We start from the raw sequence: 18,617 nt of genomic DNA on the forward strand, positions 1-18,617 counted from the left end.
CAAACAGCATAAGCTGGCGGCGCAAGTTATCTCCGGGTGATTGAAAGCATTCCGGTTGTTTGTGCGTCCTTCTCAGATCCACCTCAGGCATGAGGAAAGCTTGAGCCATGTTAAATCATCTTTGGATATTAGCTACGGCAAACACTGGGATGAGATAAACAACAAACACACGCTTCTCCTGAGCCAGTCTTTCAAAAACCAGTCCACAGAGAATCACACCCACTACACTCTGGAGGTAACCCGACCTGAATTCAGAGCTTCCCGTTCTCTCTGTTAGCCCGGGGGAGGCTTTTTATCCCAGATGACTTCCAAAGCAGCAGATTAATATTTTCTGTGGTCAGAATTAATACGGCTACCTTCCCTTTCCTTAATCTTATTCCAGTTCAATCTCCAGGCACCGGAGAAAAACATGAACTACAGGACTCAGCTGCTACACTCTCACCTGACACAGCAAGGCTCTGAGAGAAGCACTCATTTAAAAATCAATTACAACAATCTGATGCCGCTGGTGGCTGGATTACACTGGAAAAACCCTCCTAAAGATGCCCTGCACAAGATATGGGAGGGTAAAAACAACTCACAGCCATCTTACATTACAGCATGCTTAAGGTCCACTTTCTCTTTTCATATTCCTACGTTATATTTCTTTGATATACTAAATTATTTTTTAAAGTTTGCAGGAAGTTGACTATCAGGATTACTTATTTTTCTTATTATCGTTTAGGATCGTTTAATATGGACACACCATGGCTGTACATTTACACTGCACATAAGTTAAACCAGCTGCAGAGCCAAACGCTGCAGCTGACCTCTGAGCTGACAGCCAGCAAGTGGCTGACCATCCGTAACCTGGTCCTGGAGGGTTTTTACAAGGACAGGGGGAGAGAGAAGGAGGCCCGATTGGAGCTCTACACGTCAGCAATCACCTACATCCAAGTAAGGAGAGAATAAAGTGCTCTGCCTGAATATCACCATTTAGTTATTAATCAAATAAAAATAGATTTTTGAATTTGTGGGTTAAAAAAAGTGTTCAAGGCGACGCTTAAATAAAATCACTTCCACACTGGAGTGAAGTAATTATAAAGATAAAAAAAAATATTGTGTGTTTATGAAAACTCCACCTTTAAAAACACACGCCTCTTCCTCTGCCCTGCCTCAGGCGTGGGGCTGGGGTTTGCTGGGGAAGCGGAGTGTGAAGGCCTCGTGCTCCTTGAGCTCGCTGTGGACTCCTCCCCTCCAAGGAGACATTTCTCTGGAGGCCTCTAAATTCAGCCACACCCTGCAAATGGCCTCCACCTATGGCAAGCAAAATGTAACCCTCGCTGCTGCCCTGACCGCTGCTGATAAGGTGGGTGGAGACGCTGGGCTGCTTTTGTGGTTTGGGCGTGTTAAATGTGTGTTTAATTATAGAATGAAGCCATCATATTGTGTTGATTGTAAAAGTCTGAGATCACAACAAGCATGAGAGATAACCCGTAACCACCAACTGTATTTAAAAGGCCAAAATCGCACATTTTGATAGCGTAGGGCCTGAAAAGGTTAAAGGTTGTGCTGTAGTAACAAATCTGCCCTTTCATTTGGATGTGATGAAGAATTTGAAAAAGAGGCAAGGGATTCTGAAGATGACCTACACAAATCCAAAGAGTCTACCCACTGAAGTGGAGCTCGAGGGAGTAGTAGAGGAGCTGAAGAACGACAAAAGGATGTATAAGAAAACTGCCATGCTCCAGCTCAGGTCTGTGCCGTAACTTACAGATTACAGATATTTTGAGAAATGACCGCAAGAACATTGCTGACTTTAATAGTCTCCTTCTTGCACAGACAGCCCTTCCAGACCTTTCCTCCAACTCTCCTCCTTCGGGAGACTTTCACCGTCGACCTCCTCAATGGCCTCTACGTCCTAGAGTCCAAAGCTGGTTTCAGTGACAACAGAGAGGTCGTCCACACCCTGACCCTGGGCTACCGACCACCGAGCCCTTTTGTAAGTGCTGTGTAAGCTAATAATTCACCTGGGCATTTGAAAGAGTGAAGTGGGCTGTAAACAGTGATCCTCATCTTTAAATGTGATCTCATATGTAGGTTTGTTCTGCACTCATCCACCCTTTCAGCGCCGACGCTATTCCATCAGACTCGGAAATCTGTGTGACCGTAACCAGCAACCAGGTAACCTGCCAACCTTTAAAGGAAAAAAACAAGATCTAACATAGAGGGTAATCAGCTGAACCCCAAGAGAAGGCCCATTGTCTGTGACTCCAATGGGTCCATCACTGCAAGCGCTCCACACTTTAGCATAATTGGTAAATCAAGATCTGAAATGATGAGTGAAAGATTATGTGACATTTTAATTTTTCTGTCATGTGACTGTAACTGGCAATGTGAAATTTTTGCAAACACTTGATTAAGATAACTTTAGAAAGAGAACAAGAGAGCATATTACTCCCATAGTAGCCTCTCTTCATTGGCTCCCTCTTAAATCCAGAAATTGGCTTAAAATCCTCTCCTCACATAAAAGGTCTCAAATAATCAGGCCCATCTTAAAGACCTCATAGTACCACGTAACCTCAACAGAGCACTTTGTTCTCAGACTGTTGGCTGACTTGTTGTTCATAGGATATTTTAAAAGTATCCTAGCCCCTTTAGGCGCCTCTTCTATAGAGCCAGCTCTCAGTTTGGATTCGTGACACAGACGCTGTCTCTGCTTTTAAGATTAGGCTTAAAAGGTTCCTTTTTGATCTGCCTCTGAATCCTTGATTTGTTGTGCTGCAGTCTGAGACTATTGAGCATTTCTTTTTTCACTCACTATGTTTTTAAATCCCTCTTTACGTTTAATTATTAGTTACTATTAATCTCTGGGTCTCTTCAATGATGTATGTGTTGTTCTCGCTCTCTCAGCACTCTTTTTCCCCCCTCACCCTCAGCTGCCCCTCCCTGAGGTTTCTTACTGTTAAAAGGGAGTTTTTCCTTCCCACTCTCTCCCCATATGCTTGGTCATAAGGAGTCATCTTATTGTTGGGGTTTTCTTTCTAATACTGTAGTGTTTACCTCACAATATAAAACACCTTGAGGTAACTGTTATTGTGATTTGGCGCTGTATGAATAAACTGAACTGAACTGATTGTATTTGGTATTTTTTAACTTTATCCAGTATCTTTTGAAACACAAGTGCCTGAAATATATAAGTTTGGCAATTGTGCCAAGAATAGTGTAGATGGATAATAGTGGAACATACTGGCAACATTGACGTATTAGATGTTGTTTCGGTTTTGTGCACTCTTCTTCAGAACCAGAGAAATATACAAGGGAGGTTACGAGTTGGAAGCAAGGAGAGACTGACTTTCTCAGGGCAGCTTCAGCTGAACCCTACGCATTCAACTCACCAAGCAATAAAAGTTAAAGGCAACTTTTTCCATCAGCTCCAGGTAAGCGGGCTTCGCTCTATCCTCAGAAAAGTGTTTAGGTTAAAGAGCCGCGTTTATGTGCATGATGCACTGGATGGTGACCGCAGTCAGCAGTGCAGTAAATGATGTACGTCTGCTGCTGACAGTGAACGGTGTGGTTTACAGTAACGAGGCCAAAGTTATGACCGGTTAATCTGTTATTGCTTTTACAGCTGCAGCTCCCCTCCTCTGCTTTAATAGAGGGAGATGTACTTTGGACCCCAAAAAGCAACAATGACTTTGATTACCAGGCCAAAGGGAAACTAAGAATAGAGCGGCAAGAGTGCCAGGTGAGTAAAGCAAACACCTTGTGCATTTGATGAGCCGACATTTTTTAATTAATTTCTGGTTTCTAAGGCTTTCGTGTTTGTTTTTGAAATTCCTGTCAGCTTTCTGTGCAGCTGAATGGAACATCAGGCAGAGTTGGTCTGTATTCATCTCTTCGTCATCCCTTCAAATCAAAGATTCCCAAAACATTGGAGGTGGGCTGATTTGCATTATTTTTCCTTTAGCGTTCTAAAAATACACATGTTAAGATCTTGCAAAAAATTCAGGTTATGTGAAACATTTTCATTTTGGGGTATTAGTTCAGTCGATGTACTGTTTGACCTGTCAATATGAAGGCGTCTGCAGACATGTCCATGGTGACTGGCAAAGGGAGCAGCTCGGTGCATGTGAGGGCTGACGGGAAGGACAAGCTGAAGCTGAATGCGGACATGTCCCACTACATGCAGACGGGAGACAGAGCTGTAGGGCTGAGGCTGAACTTATCCCAGAGCCTGCTACCTACAGCCACGGATCTACATGTAAACATAGCAGGGAACGTGTCCTCAGACAGGTTTGTCTGTTATGTTATTTTAAAAAAGCCTTTAGTCTAGTCCTCAGTCACACAGTAACTAACTCTAAAAAAACCTGCTTTCTCTTATGGACCTTTGACCTCTTTTCCATGATCATCTTCCTCCTGTCTCCTCCAGTGTCTTTCTACGTGGCTCCTTCACACAGGGAATGCAGGCTCTGCTGGCCCAGCTCAAGGGGTCTTTAAAACACTCACAGGGGATCCAGATGGCTGTGACAGGGGACTTGAGGCACACGGTGACCAGCCTAGATTTCTTGCCTCCAGTCCTCGGGTTGGATGGAGCATTGGGGCAGTCTGACAGTTTAATCGAAGGTAGACCATAACTTGTGTCCTTTACTTTAAACTTGCCTTTGCCTGTAAAGCGTCACAAATGACGTGTAATGCATGCGTGTTGTTGCAGGACAGCTGAGAGTTAGATTGATGGAGACAGTGTACAGCGTGGAGCTGCGACACCAGCGAGATCCCGGAGCAGCTTTGGAAGGAGACGATGAAGAAGGGATGATGGAAAAGAGGTCCCACAGGACCCACGACTGGCTGTGTGTTTGGTCCGGGGAGGAGCATTTGTGTGTGAATGCAAGCCATCAGCAGGGGAATCAAGGCACAGGAGAGGTCTACACACGACTTTCTCACTCTTTCCATGTGCTGAGAGCCACAGGTGATCATTGCAATAGCCAAAGAATACATACGCAGCACTTTCTACACATGTATATATGTCCCTGTCTGTGAGTTTCCCTTGTCTTCTGAGTACAGGTGTACCTCCTAACAGTAGTCTTGAGGCTAAATGGGCCCAGGAAGGTGATGGATTATCAGTCCTGGGAGAGCTGCAGGTTGGACTTGAACGTCTTAGAGCGGAGTTTCATGGAGGCAGGACAGACCACACCAACCCCCAGTGGGTATTCTCCTCTAGGCTGCAGCACCAAGTCGAAGCCCTGCTTAAAAGAGGCCTGACACCCTCCTTTGAGGCTAAAGCGCATTACCAGGTGCAGGACTGTCCTTTATTTTTTAATTCTTGCCAAGAGCATAAAGTAGTCGGGAAGCAATTGCATTAATAAGTTCTCTTTCTCAGGATATACGGTGTATAGCTGTAGGCTGCTTTCCTTTATTCTTATATTTATTTTTCTCTCTCTTAGTCAGAAACAGAAGGACTGGACACAGGCTTGGTCCTTTACATGGAAGATGTGAGAGTTGCTGACATCCTTTTAAAAGTTGGATCAATAAATACAACACCTATTTTGGTAGTGTCTCTATGGCAACAGATGATGCTGCTCCAAGGACTCGTACCCACTTCCTTACAGGTATATTTATTTAACACCGTTTACACATGTACACTCACAGAATCGGGCTATCACTGTAAAAGGAAAACTGTGATTACTTCTTTGTACCTACCCATGATCTTTAAATATGTGAGCATCCAAAAGGTCGATGATCTATGAATCTATATTCAGAGAAAGATTACAGATACAATCATTTAAATTAATCTCAAAATGGATAAATGCAAAAAGGACACAGATATGGATCTGTGATCTTCACTTACATTGTTAGTTCCCTAAGATAAACAGGACCAGCTATCTGTCCATTTTCTTAACAGCTTGTCCGTGTTAGAGTAATGAAGGTGTTGGGGTGGAGCACATGCCTGATGGGTCACCGGGCCATTACAGGTTACTATAAAGAGAGAGACAGTCACAGCTAAGCCAAGTTTAGACTCACCGATTAACCCGACATGCAAATCTCCCGCTAAACGCTGCACCTCTGCTCGCTGTGTGACAACAGCACTTCTCCAGAAGCTTTTGAACCCATTAGTTCTTATTTGTTCCATGAATGAAAAAAGGTACAGTAAAACAAATCTTTGACGTGCCAGCAGACAGTTTTTGTTTCCACAGGAAAGAGCCAGACTGGCTGTCTGTAGCCCTTGTGCTGAGCTGCGCAGATGCTAGATGTATCTTTATGTGTGGAAGGATGAAAGATTGAAGGATTTTCTAGCCTCACTCTCAAAAACAAAGAGTGATTTTTTTTTTTTAATCAAATGGCAAATATTGTTGTATACAAGGCAAAAGTTTATTCTGTTACAACTAAGAGCACTCAGTGATCATTAGTGTCTTAAAAAACACAGAAATGCTGTTCAACACTAAACATATGTGTTCCATAACAAGGGCTCAGATTATTATGTTATGGCACTGCAATATTTTTATGTGGCTGGTCTAAAGTTCAGTGATTCCTCTTCCATCTCCTCCTTGAAACAAAAAACAAACTTTGCCAACGGGGGTTTTGTTTTCACAGATGAACTGCACAGGGGACGTCACCACAGACAGGCTCTCCGCTCACTGCTATGGAAATGTGGCAGACAGCCCGGTGGAGGTACGAGCCTTTCGCTCCTATAGACCACACAACAGGCTCTGCTATGGCCTCTCGCTTGCTCACTTAAGGCTTAGTGCTCATGCTAAAGCCTGTTACAGTTCCAGTGGCCGAAAGGAGCTCAGAGCTAACCTCACTCATTCTTCTGTGCTCTTACTTACATATTTGGGGGTTCCCACCACATCTGGTGTTAGGTTCCTCCTCCGGCCTGGCCCTGAGAGGTGGGTCCTGGGGATGGGGATAGTGGTCAGTCTGTGGAGAGCAGATTTGAATGTGGGACTGAGGTTGGAGAGACCTGGGCAGTATTGCTGGCATGGGCTTCTTGAGTATGGAACCCACAGTGTTACTCAAAAGGCTAGAGTGACAGGACGGATGAGCCTAGAAAGGTGGTGCCACATCTTGGGAGATGTTCGTGTAGTATGGGACTCTCTGAGATCCAGTCTAGTCGTGTCCCTTCGATGCACGGGGGTGGGGCGGCTGGTCTGGAGGCAGGTTAAAAGCATAGAGGGGGGTAGATCGCATAAAGCCTCTTTAACTGTGCATGCACAGGGAGGAAAAGATGGACTCAGAGGATCTCTGAGCCTTCAAAACCAGCATGACTTCCTCCAAGGCCTCTTGTCTGTATCCCTAAAGAACCATAAAGCTGAGCTGGGTTGGAGACTCCAGCACCAATGGGCCTACCTTGGAACAATCATCCCAAACAGATTGGACTGTCATGGCTCAGGTGAGCTTCTTGATACCTCCCTTGCTGGAAGCGCTCGAATCTCTGTCAACACCCGCTCTGCACAGATGAGGATCACTGCTGCCTGGGAGCCCTTCACCTCTTTCAGAGCTGTACTTCAGCAAAACCTGCTAGCTACTGCTCGTGTACCACAGGAGCTCACTGTTAGCATGGCGACCTCAGCAAGGCAAGCCCAGTTTGAGGTGGAAAGTGACGTGTGCTCCATGCTTCTCCTGACCAGTCAACACAGAGGGGGAACGAGCAGGAGGAGAGGGTGGATGCTTTTTGCCCGAGAGCGATGTGTCTTACTAAAGGTTAGAGAGGAAACAAGGAGCAGTTGAAGGAAACTTGTTTCCCACCTGAAGGAAAGCAAAAGAAACATCTTCACTTTGGAGATGACTCTTTGTTTTCCACTGCAGTGTGAGCTGCATTGAAAACACCAACAATGAATAAAAAAGCTCAGTGGCTTCAATGAATGGTAACTTTCTAAGGACTGGTCACTCACAGGGCAACATAAAGCTTTAGCTGTGAAAGTTAAATCTACCCCCATAAAATATGTTGCAGATATTTATAGTCCTCTTGGGATCTATTTTTGATTTGATCAATTTAACCTTTCCTCTAATGCTACCATCAACTGAAAAATAAAATGTAAAATTAGAGAAAAGGTGTATCCATGGGTACAATCATAGAGCAGTATATCCTGTGTATCCATTTAAAAAAACTGAAATTCCTATAGAATATAGTAAATTAAAAAAAAGACTTTTCTGTCATTTAATTTTGTAATCATTACTTAATTACATTTGGTGTGTCATGAATAGCCACTGGGAAGGCCTTATCAGCAATGATACGGATGTAAAACTTATAAAAACACAGTTAAAAGTCTGAATATCTGCCTTCCTTCACATTTTCCAAAGCTGTCCAGTGTGGCGGGATTGGAGTATTTGCCAGGCCGATTCTGGCCCCTCCGTCTTATGTTTGACACCCGTGGTCTAATCCTCTAGATATGACGTCCACCCTTCAATTAAACTCTGAGAGGCTTGCTGTACTTACACTGGGCTAATGAAATCCAGCAGATATCTGCCTTTTAGCTGAAATATTAAACCACCTAATCAAAACTTTGATGCAGCAAAGTATTTGCTCTTCTCAGTTCTGTGTCCATTTGAATATATTTAGGCTACATTGTTGGACTGAGATTTTAGGACTTTGCATACACCTCCTTGTATAATTCACATTTTTTTGTTATTAAATATTTGAACTGAAGGATTTCTATAAATGTAATCTTTTATTCCCTCCTCTGTAGGCTCTCCTGCCTCCACAGACCTCATTCAACGTCTCCATCACTCAGTCTGGCTGTTCCACAGATCTCAGCACTGTCCTGCAGGCTGAAGGAGCACAGAAAGGCAGTCTAAACCTGTCTCTAACTTGTGATCCTCAGCTTAGTCTCCGGGCATCTGTACAGCACTCAATTGAGCCAATAAAGAAGCTGCAATTTCCTACCCACGGAGAGCTATACCTAAACGTCTCAACTGCCCTTCTGCCTGGTGTGGAGGTCGGCCTGGAGGTCGGACGTTGTTTCTTTAGGGGTAACGTAGGGAAAGTCAAGGCTTCACAGACAGAGACTGAGCAGACTTCTTACACTGTTAATGTGAGCAGCTTCTGTCCTCTGCAGGTGAGTAAATCTGTCAGTTGTGTTTAATACAGCTCGTGGAAACCTAAACCAATATGTTGAAGTTGTTGAATCTCGCTGTCACCTTGTGGTGATACATACATACATGTTTCTTTCATCACAGTTAGAAGAACTGGAATTTCCTCTGTAACTCACTCATGTTTATGTTAATGTAGTCTCCATTGAAATACAGTTTCCAGCCCATTAGAAGATCAAACGCGAGCTTGTCATAGCAGCAGAGCAGAACAACTCCACTGACACAGCTACAAGCTTGTAAAGCTATAAAAACATTTTGAAGGGTATTCGTCTCTCAGAAGTAATGATTATGCTCCACCTGTGTTTGTGCCTTAGGGAATGAAACTCCCTGTGTCCCTGGCTCTGCGGGGCTTCCTCAAGGTTATTCCTTGCCAGCTGACTCTGTCCGCCTCTGTGAAGGCGGATAATCAGAACCTCTCTCTAGACATGAGCCAGTCCTGCAGGAGTCCAAACCTCTCTGGGGCCCTTACTCACTCCTTTCTCTGGCTGAGTGGTCAGGGTCTACCACAGATCATTTCTATGGATGCTAGTGCTCCTGAAGGCCCTGAACAGCCTGGAAGTCTCTTCATCAAAGTTGGGACGTGTCACATTAGAGCCACTCAAGTTGTGGAAACCAGAGGACGAACAGAGTGGCTACTGGCTCTGGAGTCTATGTGCCCTCTGTTACAGGTTTGATCTTTTGAATGATTAATAAATCATTTTTGGATTTTGAAAGCTGCATGAATTGCTTGTTTTTGATTTTTCTATCAATACAGTCAAAGACATATTAGAGAAAAAAGGAGTTTGACTGTTGCTCACAATGATTTTTTATTCATTAAAGGCTAATATAAATGGGTCAGTACAGCAGGATCCTCGGGGTATCTGGACACTCATGCTGGGCACTGATATGGAGGGCAGAAGGGGTTTTCTGAGGCTTAATGCAAGGGCCTGGCCAGAGCTCAGTGTGGATGGTGAACTCAGCCATGACCTTCCTGCTCTCAGAGATGTGCCTAGAAACAGCAGACTGAGACTAAGCACCAGGTCAGGAAAACTACGATTTGACGCCGAAGCCCTCGTTCAGATGGAGGAGTGTGCCGTCACAGCCAGTGGAGCTGTGATGTCCCAGCTGGGCCTGCAGGGGTCGCTGATGTATCACAACAACTGTACAATGATTCAGGTACATACTTAATGATGCACATAGAAAAGTATTACTCATCAGATCTTTAATTACTTCCTGTTTGTTTTTTATAGGAGTTAGGCAGTCCAGACAGGATGCAGGCCTCTGGGTCCCTGGTTGTGTCCTCAACATCTGCTGAATCCCAGCTCTCAATGGCGATCGACAACGCCAGGTTGCAAACTTTAGTGTTGATCAATAAAACCAAGGTGTGGGAATATGTCATAGAAATTCAGGAAGTCTCAGAAAGTTCATGGGACATAAAGATGTCTAATTACTTTTTCTTATGTTGAAGGACGAAAATGAAGCGACTCTTAATCTAAACCACTCTGTGCCCCTGTTGAAGAAGCTGGGTCTCCCGCTAAACGCTGCAGTGACAATGAATTCTGGGAGTCACAGGAATGGTTCACACTTTTACACATTCAACAGCAGTGCAGGAAATCAAATGGTGAGTCCAGAATGAACGCACAAAAACTGTTATTCAGGTGAAATCAAGGACAGCCATAGTGGCTCAAAGCTGCCAAAGACCCAACATATAGATTAATATACCTTTACTCGAAACATAAATAATATAAAACATATATATGGAGACAAAAACAACAGATTAAAGAAAATCAGAGAGCTCAGATGTTTATCTGTGTGTGGTGCTCAGGTGTTAGTGGAAGACAAATGATGAATTAAAATGTGGTATTTCTTTGAATTTTTATAAAAAGTGCTGCTGTTCACATTCTGAATTCTCTGCAGGTAAGTCATGCTGTGTCTGTGGCAAAGACGTCTGACACAGTGAGAGTAAACAGTCATTTTAGACACACAGTGAATTGTCTGAAGAAGCTGGGAGTCTCCGTCAACAACAGCATCCAGGTAGGAGACTAAAAAGGATACATGACCGTATATCACGGCACCTGATTTAACCGAGATGAGCGTGCACTAAACCCTGGATGGTGACTGTGTCCAGGTGGAGTTTGGTTCTGCTGAGGGGAAAGGCATGAGCTTACAGTCCCAGTTTGGTGGTCAGCTGGCAGGACTGAGGCTTAAGATGAAAAATGTTCCCATGACCAAAGAAATAAGAGGAACCATGTGGCACAGCTGGTCATGGCTACACGACAGAGGCCTGCCATCTAATATAGAGGTACCTACCTAATGGTTCTACATACAGACACAATGTTAACCAGAATCAGAACATCCTATTAATTCATGAGATGAATGACAAAAACAAGTTGCTTTCTTCTTTTACTTTCTTCTCTGCTAGGGTCTTTGCTCCATCCAAGGAACCTTCTCTCAGCATCGGTCCAGGGCTCAGCTCACTGTGGAGGGACACAAGCTGCTCACATCTGGCTTGAATTTCAGTGGCACCAATGGACATTTGTCTGTTCTCCTCTCCTACTCTCCTCCAGCTTTCAATCAAACAAGAACTCAATGCCATCTGGACGCCGTCCTCACTGCTCAGTTCAAAGGTCAGACAAAAAGTCGGGTTTAACGTTGTTCTTTTACTTTAGTCATCTATTTTATTTTAATCTTCATCCCAGTTTCATAATTTCATGCACTTCTTGCTTCGTATTTTCCCCGTTTGGCTGCTGACCGCTTTTGTCTTAAATCCTATCCATGAAGTGCAATACTGCACAGTGACCAGCAGATGTCAATCTTTTACTTCATAAATTGTTTTATGGCCGTACCTCCTCTCCTGCAGGAGCAAAAAGATGCTTTGGCTAAATGTTATTCTCATGAAGGTGTGAGGACTCAACCCTGAGGCAGTGATGCTCTGATATCCTCCGCAGGTCCTCTGAGGAGCGCCTTATTAGACATTCGAAGCCAGGATTGGAGGGTCAGAGCGGTGGGGGATGTTGGTGGTTGGGGCACACATGGAGGAACTAAGGAGGCCAGAATCACACTGAAACAGACAGTACAGGGACAAGCCACTCCTGCTTTTCAGGTAAGGTCAGCACGCACCTTTAATCCCAACATCTTCGTTCTTCTGTGCTCGCAGTCTACTCTCATATTGTTATCGCTGAATGTTGTTGCAGGTGGAGGCCTGGGGAAGACTTACTGAGTCACAGCTGAGGTGCTCCATGGCTGTAAACCCTGAACTCAGCACCTCACTTGCACTCATTGTCCAGGGACACCATGTCCCTCATAGGTACTGTTAATACACATCAGTCACTCACTAATTAAAAAAAATTATTGTAAGTTGTCTTTGTGCACATTGTGCACACACTGAAAGTGATAGATGTCCTTTTGTTTAGCAAGGACCTGATGGTGAAGGTGGTCCAGAATATCCCCACAATGCTGGTCTACCTGCCTTCTCAGATCAATGTCCGAACGCAGGCGAGTTTTTCAGTTCTCAGAGGAGCTCCTTTTGCATTTAACTGGAGCTCAAATAGACACACACTCTGCAAAACACAATCTGTGCATCACTGTCCAAATCCTCTGTCAAATTACAAATGCACTGCTTTTGTTTGGCTAGCCTTCTTCTCTCTTTCCGCCTCCAGTTGAACCACTCTCAGTCCACTGTGGTGGGATTGGTGGAGGTGATGTCAGGCAGGAGGAAGCTGTGGGCTGTTGGAGAGCTGGCAGCGATAGAGAGCGGATACAGGCAACTTCTAGAGGTCAAAAACTCGTACCCACAGGTATTTCTGAGCTTAAATGCCTCTTCACTAGGAATACAGTGTGTGCACAAGTTTACTTAAGAGTTTTATCAAGTCACTGGTTACAGACACTTTTCACTGGCAGTGATGGATGGTTGTGCTAGAGGGTTATCATATATTTGCGTCCTATTGTTTATAGACAATAATAATAAAAATAATAATGCAATGGCCTCTACGTTATCAGTGGATGCATTTCGCCTGATTTTGGGAACCATTAAAAAATAAAACTAATGAAAAAATTGACTTTCTGGGTCAAAATCTGAATGTTGTTTCAGTCCACACCCTCAACATGAACCCTCATGTGGAACATGAATGTTCCACATCCTAAATATGATTTGTTGTGTAGTTGAAGCCACTCCCCAGGACTGCTGCAGTGAGGACAGTGTACGAGGCTCGGAAATGGAGCTACCAAGTTCAGCAAGCTGCTGTGTGGGGAAGCCAGGAGTTCAGCTTGTCTGGTCTGTACTCTGCTCCACCAGCACTGGAGATGGGAAACCAGACAATCAGGGGTAACATTTAGTTTTTCAGCAATGCTTGATCTTCGTTGTTTTATCTGCAAAGGCCACGTTAGAACTTAAAGGGGAAAAAGTAAAAGATAAATCATGAAGCTAACTTAAGATGCTGAGTCTTTCTCTCGTCCCTGATGTTAGTTCAGATCACCTGCATCCCCCGTTTGACTAATTTGGATGTGAAGCTGGAGCGTTCGCTAAATGCAGGACTGGATAGTGTTTTGCTGGACTGGATGAGGCATGGACAACTGGAGCAGGTCAGACTGTACAAGCTGTGTCATTACGCGAAAAACGAAATTAAAACAACGTTGATTTCTCTCTGCTATTAGCTTTCCTTCCTCTTTAAACTCTAAAACTGTAACATAACCAAATGGAAATGTGTATGAAATGTATATGGTTATGACAGTAAAACACAGATCATTCAGGCATTAATAAACTGGATTTCTTTTCTGCATTATGGGGTCGTCTAAAGGTCAGAGTTCTGAGCTCGTGGAGTCGCTCGGAGGACATAAATACAACCAAACTGGAGCTGAAACATCCATTCACCTCTGCGCTCAGACACCTGTCGCTGCACACACTGACGCAAAGCTCACGCAGAGACCGACGCAGCAGCCACCAGGTACAACCGGAGCTTCACACAGTTGTCTTATATTTCGTCTGCGATATTGATTTCAATTCAATTTATTTTTATTTAGATAGCGCTGAATAACATAAACAGTCACCTCAAGGTGCTTTATAGTTTAAGGTAAAGACCCCACAATAATAGAGCGAAACCCCCATCATACAACCCCCTATGAGCAAATAATTGGCAACAGTGGGAAGAAAAAACTCCTTTTTAACAAAAACCTCCAGTAGAACCAGGGTGAAGGAGGGGCAGCAAACTGCTGCGACCAGTTAGGAGTGAGGGGAGAAAGACGGGACAGAAAACAAACTGTGGAAGAGAATCAGAGGTCAATAAAATGACGGATAAACACATAGACAGAATTGCAGTTACCCCTTCAGACTACAGATAAAAGATTTTTACCTAAAGTACTAATAAATGCCAATAAATGTATGAAAACTAACAATGATAGGGGTATAATGTTTGTGTGTGTGTGTGTGTGGGGGGGTTATCTGTATACAGGCCCATTTGTCATGGGACGGTGTGGTCCCTGTCAACGTTTCTATCAGCCTGAACAAACAGTGGCAAACCAACTCCAGCAGGGGGCAGGCATGCGCTGTGTTTACAGCCCAACAGGTTGGTAAATACTCCGCAAACCTCTCATGAGTCACCAGTCATGTGTGCAGAATAGTCAGGAAGTTTGTGCAGCATCAACTTACTTAATGTGTGTGTGTGTGTGTGTGTGTGTGTGTGTGTGTGTGTGTGTGTGTGTGTGTGTGTGTGTGTGTGTGTGTGTGCACAGATGGCCGTGTCATCTGTAAAAGGATGTGTCTCAATGGCACATGAGGGGAACTCATTTTTCCAAAATGCAGAATTAAGATGGGACAGCAGGAGCCTGAAGCAAGGCATAAAGTACCAGGTAGTCAGTTTTATGCGCTGAAAGACATTGACCTTATATGATAAAAGATCAATAAGAACATCTGTTTATGTTTTCTTGATGTTTCCAGAAAGCTCACCGGGGAATGCACAGCCTTCAGGTTAACGTTGGCCTGGACAGAGTCTCTCCAGCTCCCTGTCCCTCACACACACTACTGGCCAAAGTTCAAACCAACCTCAGGGACCGCTTAGAGCACATTGTGCTGCTGGGCCTCTGTCCTCTACAGCCTGTGAGTCCACACATCAGTTCTCACTGCTTTCTTTCTTTCCTCTTCATATTTGGAGACATTATAAATTGTTAAGAATAAGACTTGATGCGGCGATACTGCCGCACCTCATCACTTCTTGTGTTAAACTGGCCGTCTTTGGTCTCGTCGGGTCAAACAGTTTTGTGTTGAGCACTATATATATTCTTTGTTTCCCTTGAATGACCTGCAGAGTTTTTCACTTTCCTCATCTCCTTTCTTGAGCTCTTGTTAATTATCTCTTTGCCTCTCAGACTCTGTCGTGGTCAGGATCCCACAGAGTGAACTCAGGCGAGGAGCTGCTTTACACTCAGTCCCAGCTGGCAGTGACAGGGCGACCGTACCACTGCAGCTTCACCCTCGCCCTTACCAACTCCTCCACTCTTCACGGGACCAACATGTCTCTGTTCTCTGAGGTAAACAACTACAAGGACTTGGTGGGAAATTTAAAATAGTTCAAGTATTGTTAATTTCAACAAAGTTGGAAATTAAAAATACTTTTGTAAAATTGTTGCTGAATACATGACACGATTCACCTGCAGGACCTTTACAGCCCACTCTTGATATTTAATATTGTGAGAAATGGGCTTTTGTGCATATTTCTTTGAGAAGGCAAGAAAGGGCAAGTAGCTACACACACGCATACCGATTTCACTAAGCAAAATTTTGTATTACGACTGCTAAATTTGTACAAAAAAAGAAACGTGTTTCTTCTGTGGAGTTTGGAATCACTTCCTGCAGTCACTGCTGGTTCCTAACAGGGATTCCAGGAAATGATTGAAACATAGTGAGATATTCGACTAGCCTTCTTTTTGTAAGTCGGGGTCCTACTAATTCTAAACATGCCTACATTTGTTTCACGCTTTACAGTCTAGGATGGGTAATTGTAGTGTGGAAGTGAGGGGAAGTGCCCTGTCTCAAATCAAGGGGTCAGGTCTCCAGGTACAGGCCAGACTGGACGGCAGAGAGAAGATCTGGCTGAACGGTACAGTCGAGGGACGATGCCTGCAGACTACAGCCGGTCATATGAATGGTAAATGCAGAAGAACCTTAGCCATGCATTAATGCCAAAATATATCAAAATGAAATCAAATAAAATGAAATTGTCTCTGGCTGTGCAGGTCTAGGCCTCAGTGAGGATCTCACTGTAGCGGTATGTGTGGGTGTAAACCACAGTTTGACGCTAGATGTGCAGAAAAGAAGCGGCAGTGGCACATCCGAAACTCTGGGCAGAGTGTTTCTGGGAACAGCCAATCAGACGCTAATGCTGAGAGCAAGTGGCTGTTTGGAGAGTCTGACTGCAGCAGAGGTGTCGCTAATGGCATGAACACATCCCAGTGTTTGCTTTCATGTGAATGGCCTTTTTAAAAATTGGTTGTTTTCATTCGGTTCACAGCAACGGGCGGACTATTTGAGCTCTCAGATACAGATTAAACTTACGGAGAGAATCAGGGCTTTGCAGCGTCTCCTCGTAGACTTTAGAAGACAGGTAACCACACACACACACACACACACACACACACACACACACACTGGAATTCTTAATGTAATAACAGGAGCTTTCTTGGATTTAACTGCTGTGCTGTTTCTGTTAATCCCCCACCACTCCAGTCCAGAGACAGTCAGCTGCTGCAGGAGTTGAGCGCTCTGCCTCTCCATGTTTCACAGCAAGCAGAGGCTCTGCTGGGGAAGAAAGAAAAAGGCGTGCTGGCTCTGTGGCAGAGGAGCCCGCTGCGTCACTTCTTGACCGACAGCCTGCCACGCTTTCTGAATCTGCTGCAGCACGCCTCGCTGCTGGGTCAGCAGGAACTTAGGAGTGAGTGTGGAAAGACAGAAAGCTAACCAGAGCTTCAGGAATGATGCATTCCAGTTGTGTGTTCATGATTAATTTAGTTCTGGTGAATAAAGAGATGGCCTTTAGTTTTTGAGCGATTGCTGTGCCGTCACCAATTGAATTTCCTTAAGGAACTCCAAACATAAACTAATCTTCTCTCCCTTAACTTATTTACCGGAAGGAAGCATGAAAAGCATCTCTTCTGTCTCTCAAGGCATTATTTAGAAAATTTCTCTTCATCGATGTTCACATCTCTTTTTGTGGTCCCTCACAGTTTCCTGTGAGAGGTTCTGAAATATGTATGCTCATGTGAAACTGAAAACGTGTACCTCCATCCCTCGTTCGGCCTCAGGGCCGCTTACCACTCTGGCAGGTGTGTACCAGGATGTGAAGGGCCAGAGGCTGGAGGCGATGTGGAGGGAGGCTGTTCTGCAGTGGAATGACAAGCTGGTGGAGGTCCATCCTGCTCTGCTGGAGAACCCTCAGCTCAGACTGCTGTCAGAGGCCGGTGTCACCACGCTCAGCATCGCCCTGGATGTGGTGAGAAACTGCACTCTGGTGCCTTTTTAAATGTGCTCGATGTGGTCTTTGACTGGGTTAGACAAACTAAAAACCTTATCAAGGCTGCTGATAAGTGTCTGCCTTCAAATTAGATCAGACAGTTAGTTCCATAAGTTTTTGGACAGTGACAAATTAATTGTCCGCAATTGTAGATTTTGCTTCTGTGCACCACGACAGTGGATTTTAAACCAAACGATTGAAGTGCAGATTTTAGGTTTTTAAGGGGTTTAACGAAAGCATTCACTGTATAGGAGTTACAGCTATTTTTATACTACAGGTTTTCATTTTCAGAAGTTCCAAATTAATTGGACAAAACGAATATGATTTCAAATATAAAGATAGTTTTTAATATTTGGATATTCATCCTTCATACTGCCTGAGGTCTACAACCCATGGACATCATCAAATGTCGTGTTTCCTCCTCCCAAAATGCTCTGGCGGGCCTTTACTGCAGTTGCTGTTTGTTTGTTGGTCTCTGTGCATTCAGTTTGTATTTAAGAACTGAAAAGCAAACATTGAAGCATTGAGGTGAGTTGCCTGATTTGGCCACTGAAGAATATCTGAGCAGAGAGTGTAGCCCTGCACTATTCATCATTCATTTATCCTGTTTCTTCCATCAGCAGTCACATCATCAATAAACACCAGCGATCCATATCCACTGGCTACGGCGGTGTTTCTCTATCCATATGCTTCACATCATTAACTGTTTCTCTCCTTCTCCAGACTTTTCTCTTCACATCATTCTGGTACAAATTAAGCTTGGTTTCAACTATCAATTTTCTTTTATTTTTCCCATAAGTTGCCAGCTCACTTAGACATTTTCTGGCTGAAAACCCAACGTCTGATCTGGCCTTCCCGTTCTTGAGTTTGTGTTGAGTGTAACCCCGCCGCATGATTCATGTGTCAGGTGTCTCTTGTTTGAAGGCTTTGACAATGATACATCCGCCTCCTCCAGAGTTTTCTTGAATTGCTGTGATGGTTTTCCCGAGCCAAAAAAAGAATTCTGCAATCATCCACTTTAGTTGTCGTCTGCGGTCTCTCAGACCGTTTGGTGTCCAGTGCATTCCT

General features: G+C 44.2%; 1 protein-coding gene across 1 annotated transcript in view; it reads left to right on the plus strand.

Annotated features, from left to right (window-relative positions):
* The window catches only part of apoltp (apolipoprotein lipid transfer particle homolog), a 44,437-nt gene that overhangs the window by 14,023 nt on the left and 11,797 nt on the right, over positions 1–18,617 (plus strand). The window contains exons 27-66 of the mRNA XM_086270982.1: positions 77–235; positions 383–566; positions 725–936; positions 1,160–1,348; positions 1,593–1,735; positions 1,822–1,981; positions 2,080–2,163; positions 3,282–3,419; positions 3,611–3,727; positions 3,827–3,919; positions 4,061–4,275; positions 4,412–4,605; positions 4,694–4,948; positions 5,044–5,273; positions 5,424–5,588; positions 6,571–6,648; positions 8,667–9,035; positions 9,384–9,737; positions 9,889–10,224; positions 10,299–10,430; positions 10,517–10,669; positions 10,966–11,082; positions 11,177–11,350; positions 11,471–11,675; positions 11,997–12,151; positions 12,243–12,355; positions 12,462–12,543; positions 12,708–12,845; positions 13,210–13,372; positions 13,514–13,629; positions 13,845–13,991; positions 14,496–14,609; positions 14,776–14,892; positions 14,981–15,139; positions 15,409–15,570; positions 16,025–16,187; positions 16,276–16,463; positions 16,551–16,643; positions 16,766–16,970; positions 17,341–17,528. Of these exons, the coding sequence (XP_086127108.1) occupies positions 77–235; positions 383–566; positions 725–936; positions 1,160–1,348; positions 1,593–1,735; positions 1,822–1,981; positions 2,080–2,163; positions 3,282–3,419; positions 3,611–3,727; positions 3,827–3,919; positions 4,061–4,275; positions 4,412–4,605; positions 4,694–4,948; positions 5,044–5,273; positions 5,424–5,588; positions 6,571–6,648; positions 8,667–9,035; positions 9,384–9,737; positions 9,889–10,224; positions 10,299–10,430; positions 10,517–10,669; positions 10,966–11,082; positions 11,177–11,350; positions 11,471–11,675; positions 11,997–12,151; positions 12,243–12,355; positions 12,462–12,543; positions 12,708–12,845; positions 13,210–13,372; positions 13,514–13,629; positions 13,845–13,991; positions 14,496–14,609; positions 14,776–14,892; positions 14,981–15,139; positions 15,409–15,570; positions 16,025–16,187; positions 16,276–16,463; positions 16,551–16,643; positions 16,766–16,970; positions 17,341–17,528 (6,759 nt within the window). The remainder of the gene's footprint in view (positions 1–76; positions 236–382; positions 567–724; positions 937–1,159; positions 1,349–1,592; positions 1,736–1,821; positions 1,982–2,079; positions 2,164–3,281; positions 3,420–3,610; positions 3,728–3,826; positions 3,920–4,060; positions 4,276–4,411; positions 4,606–4,693; positions 4,949–5,043; positions 5,274–5,423; positions 5,589–6,570; positions 6,649–8,666; positions 9,036–9,383; positions 9,738–9,888; positions 10,225–10,298; positions 10,431–10,516; positions 10,670–10,965; positions 11,083–11,176; positions 11,351–11,470; positions 11,676–11,996; positions 12,152–12,242; positions 12,356–12,461; positions 12,544–12,707; positions 12,846–13,209; positions 13,373–13,513; positions 13,630–13,844; positions 13,992–14,495; positions 14,610–14,775; positions 14,893–14,980; positions 15,140–15,408; positions 15,571–16,024; positions 16,188–16,275; positions 16,464–16,550; positions 16,644–16,765; positions 16,971–17,340; positions 17,529–18,617) is intronic.

Source organism: Aulonocara sp. 'chitande type north' Nkhata Bay, linkage group LG18, assembly GCF_057382095.1.
Source record: "Aulonocara sp. 'chitande type north' Nkhata Bay isolate Kocher_YH1m ecotype deep benthic linkage group LG18, A_spYH_male_GT1.1, whole genome shotgun sequence".
In the NCBI taxonomy this organism is placed as follows: Eukaryota; Metazoa; Chordata; class Actinopteri; order Cichliformes; family Cichlidae; genus Aulonocara; species Aulonocara sp. 'chitande type north' Nkhata Bay.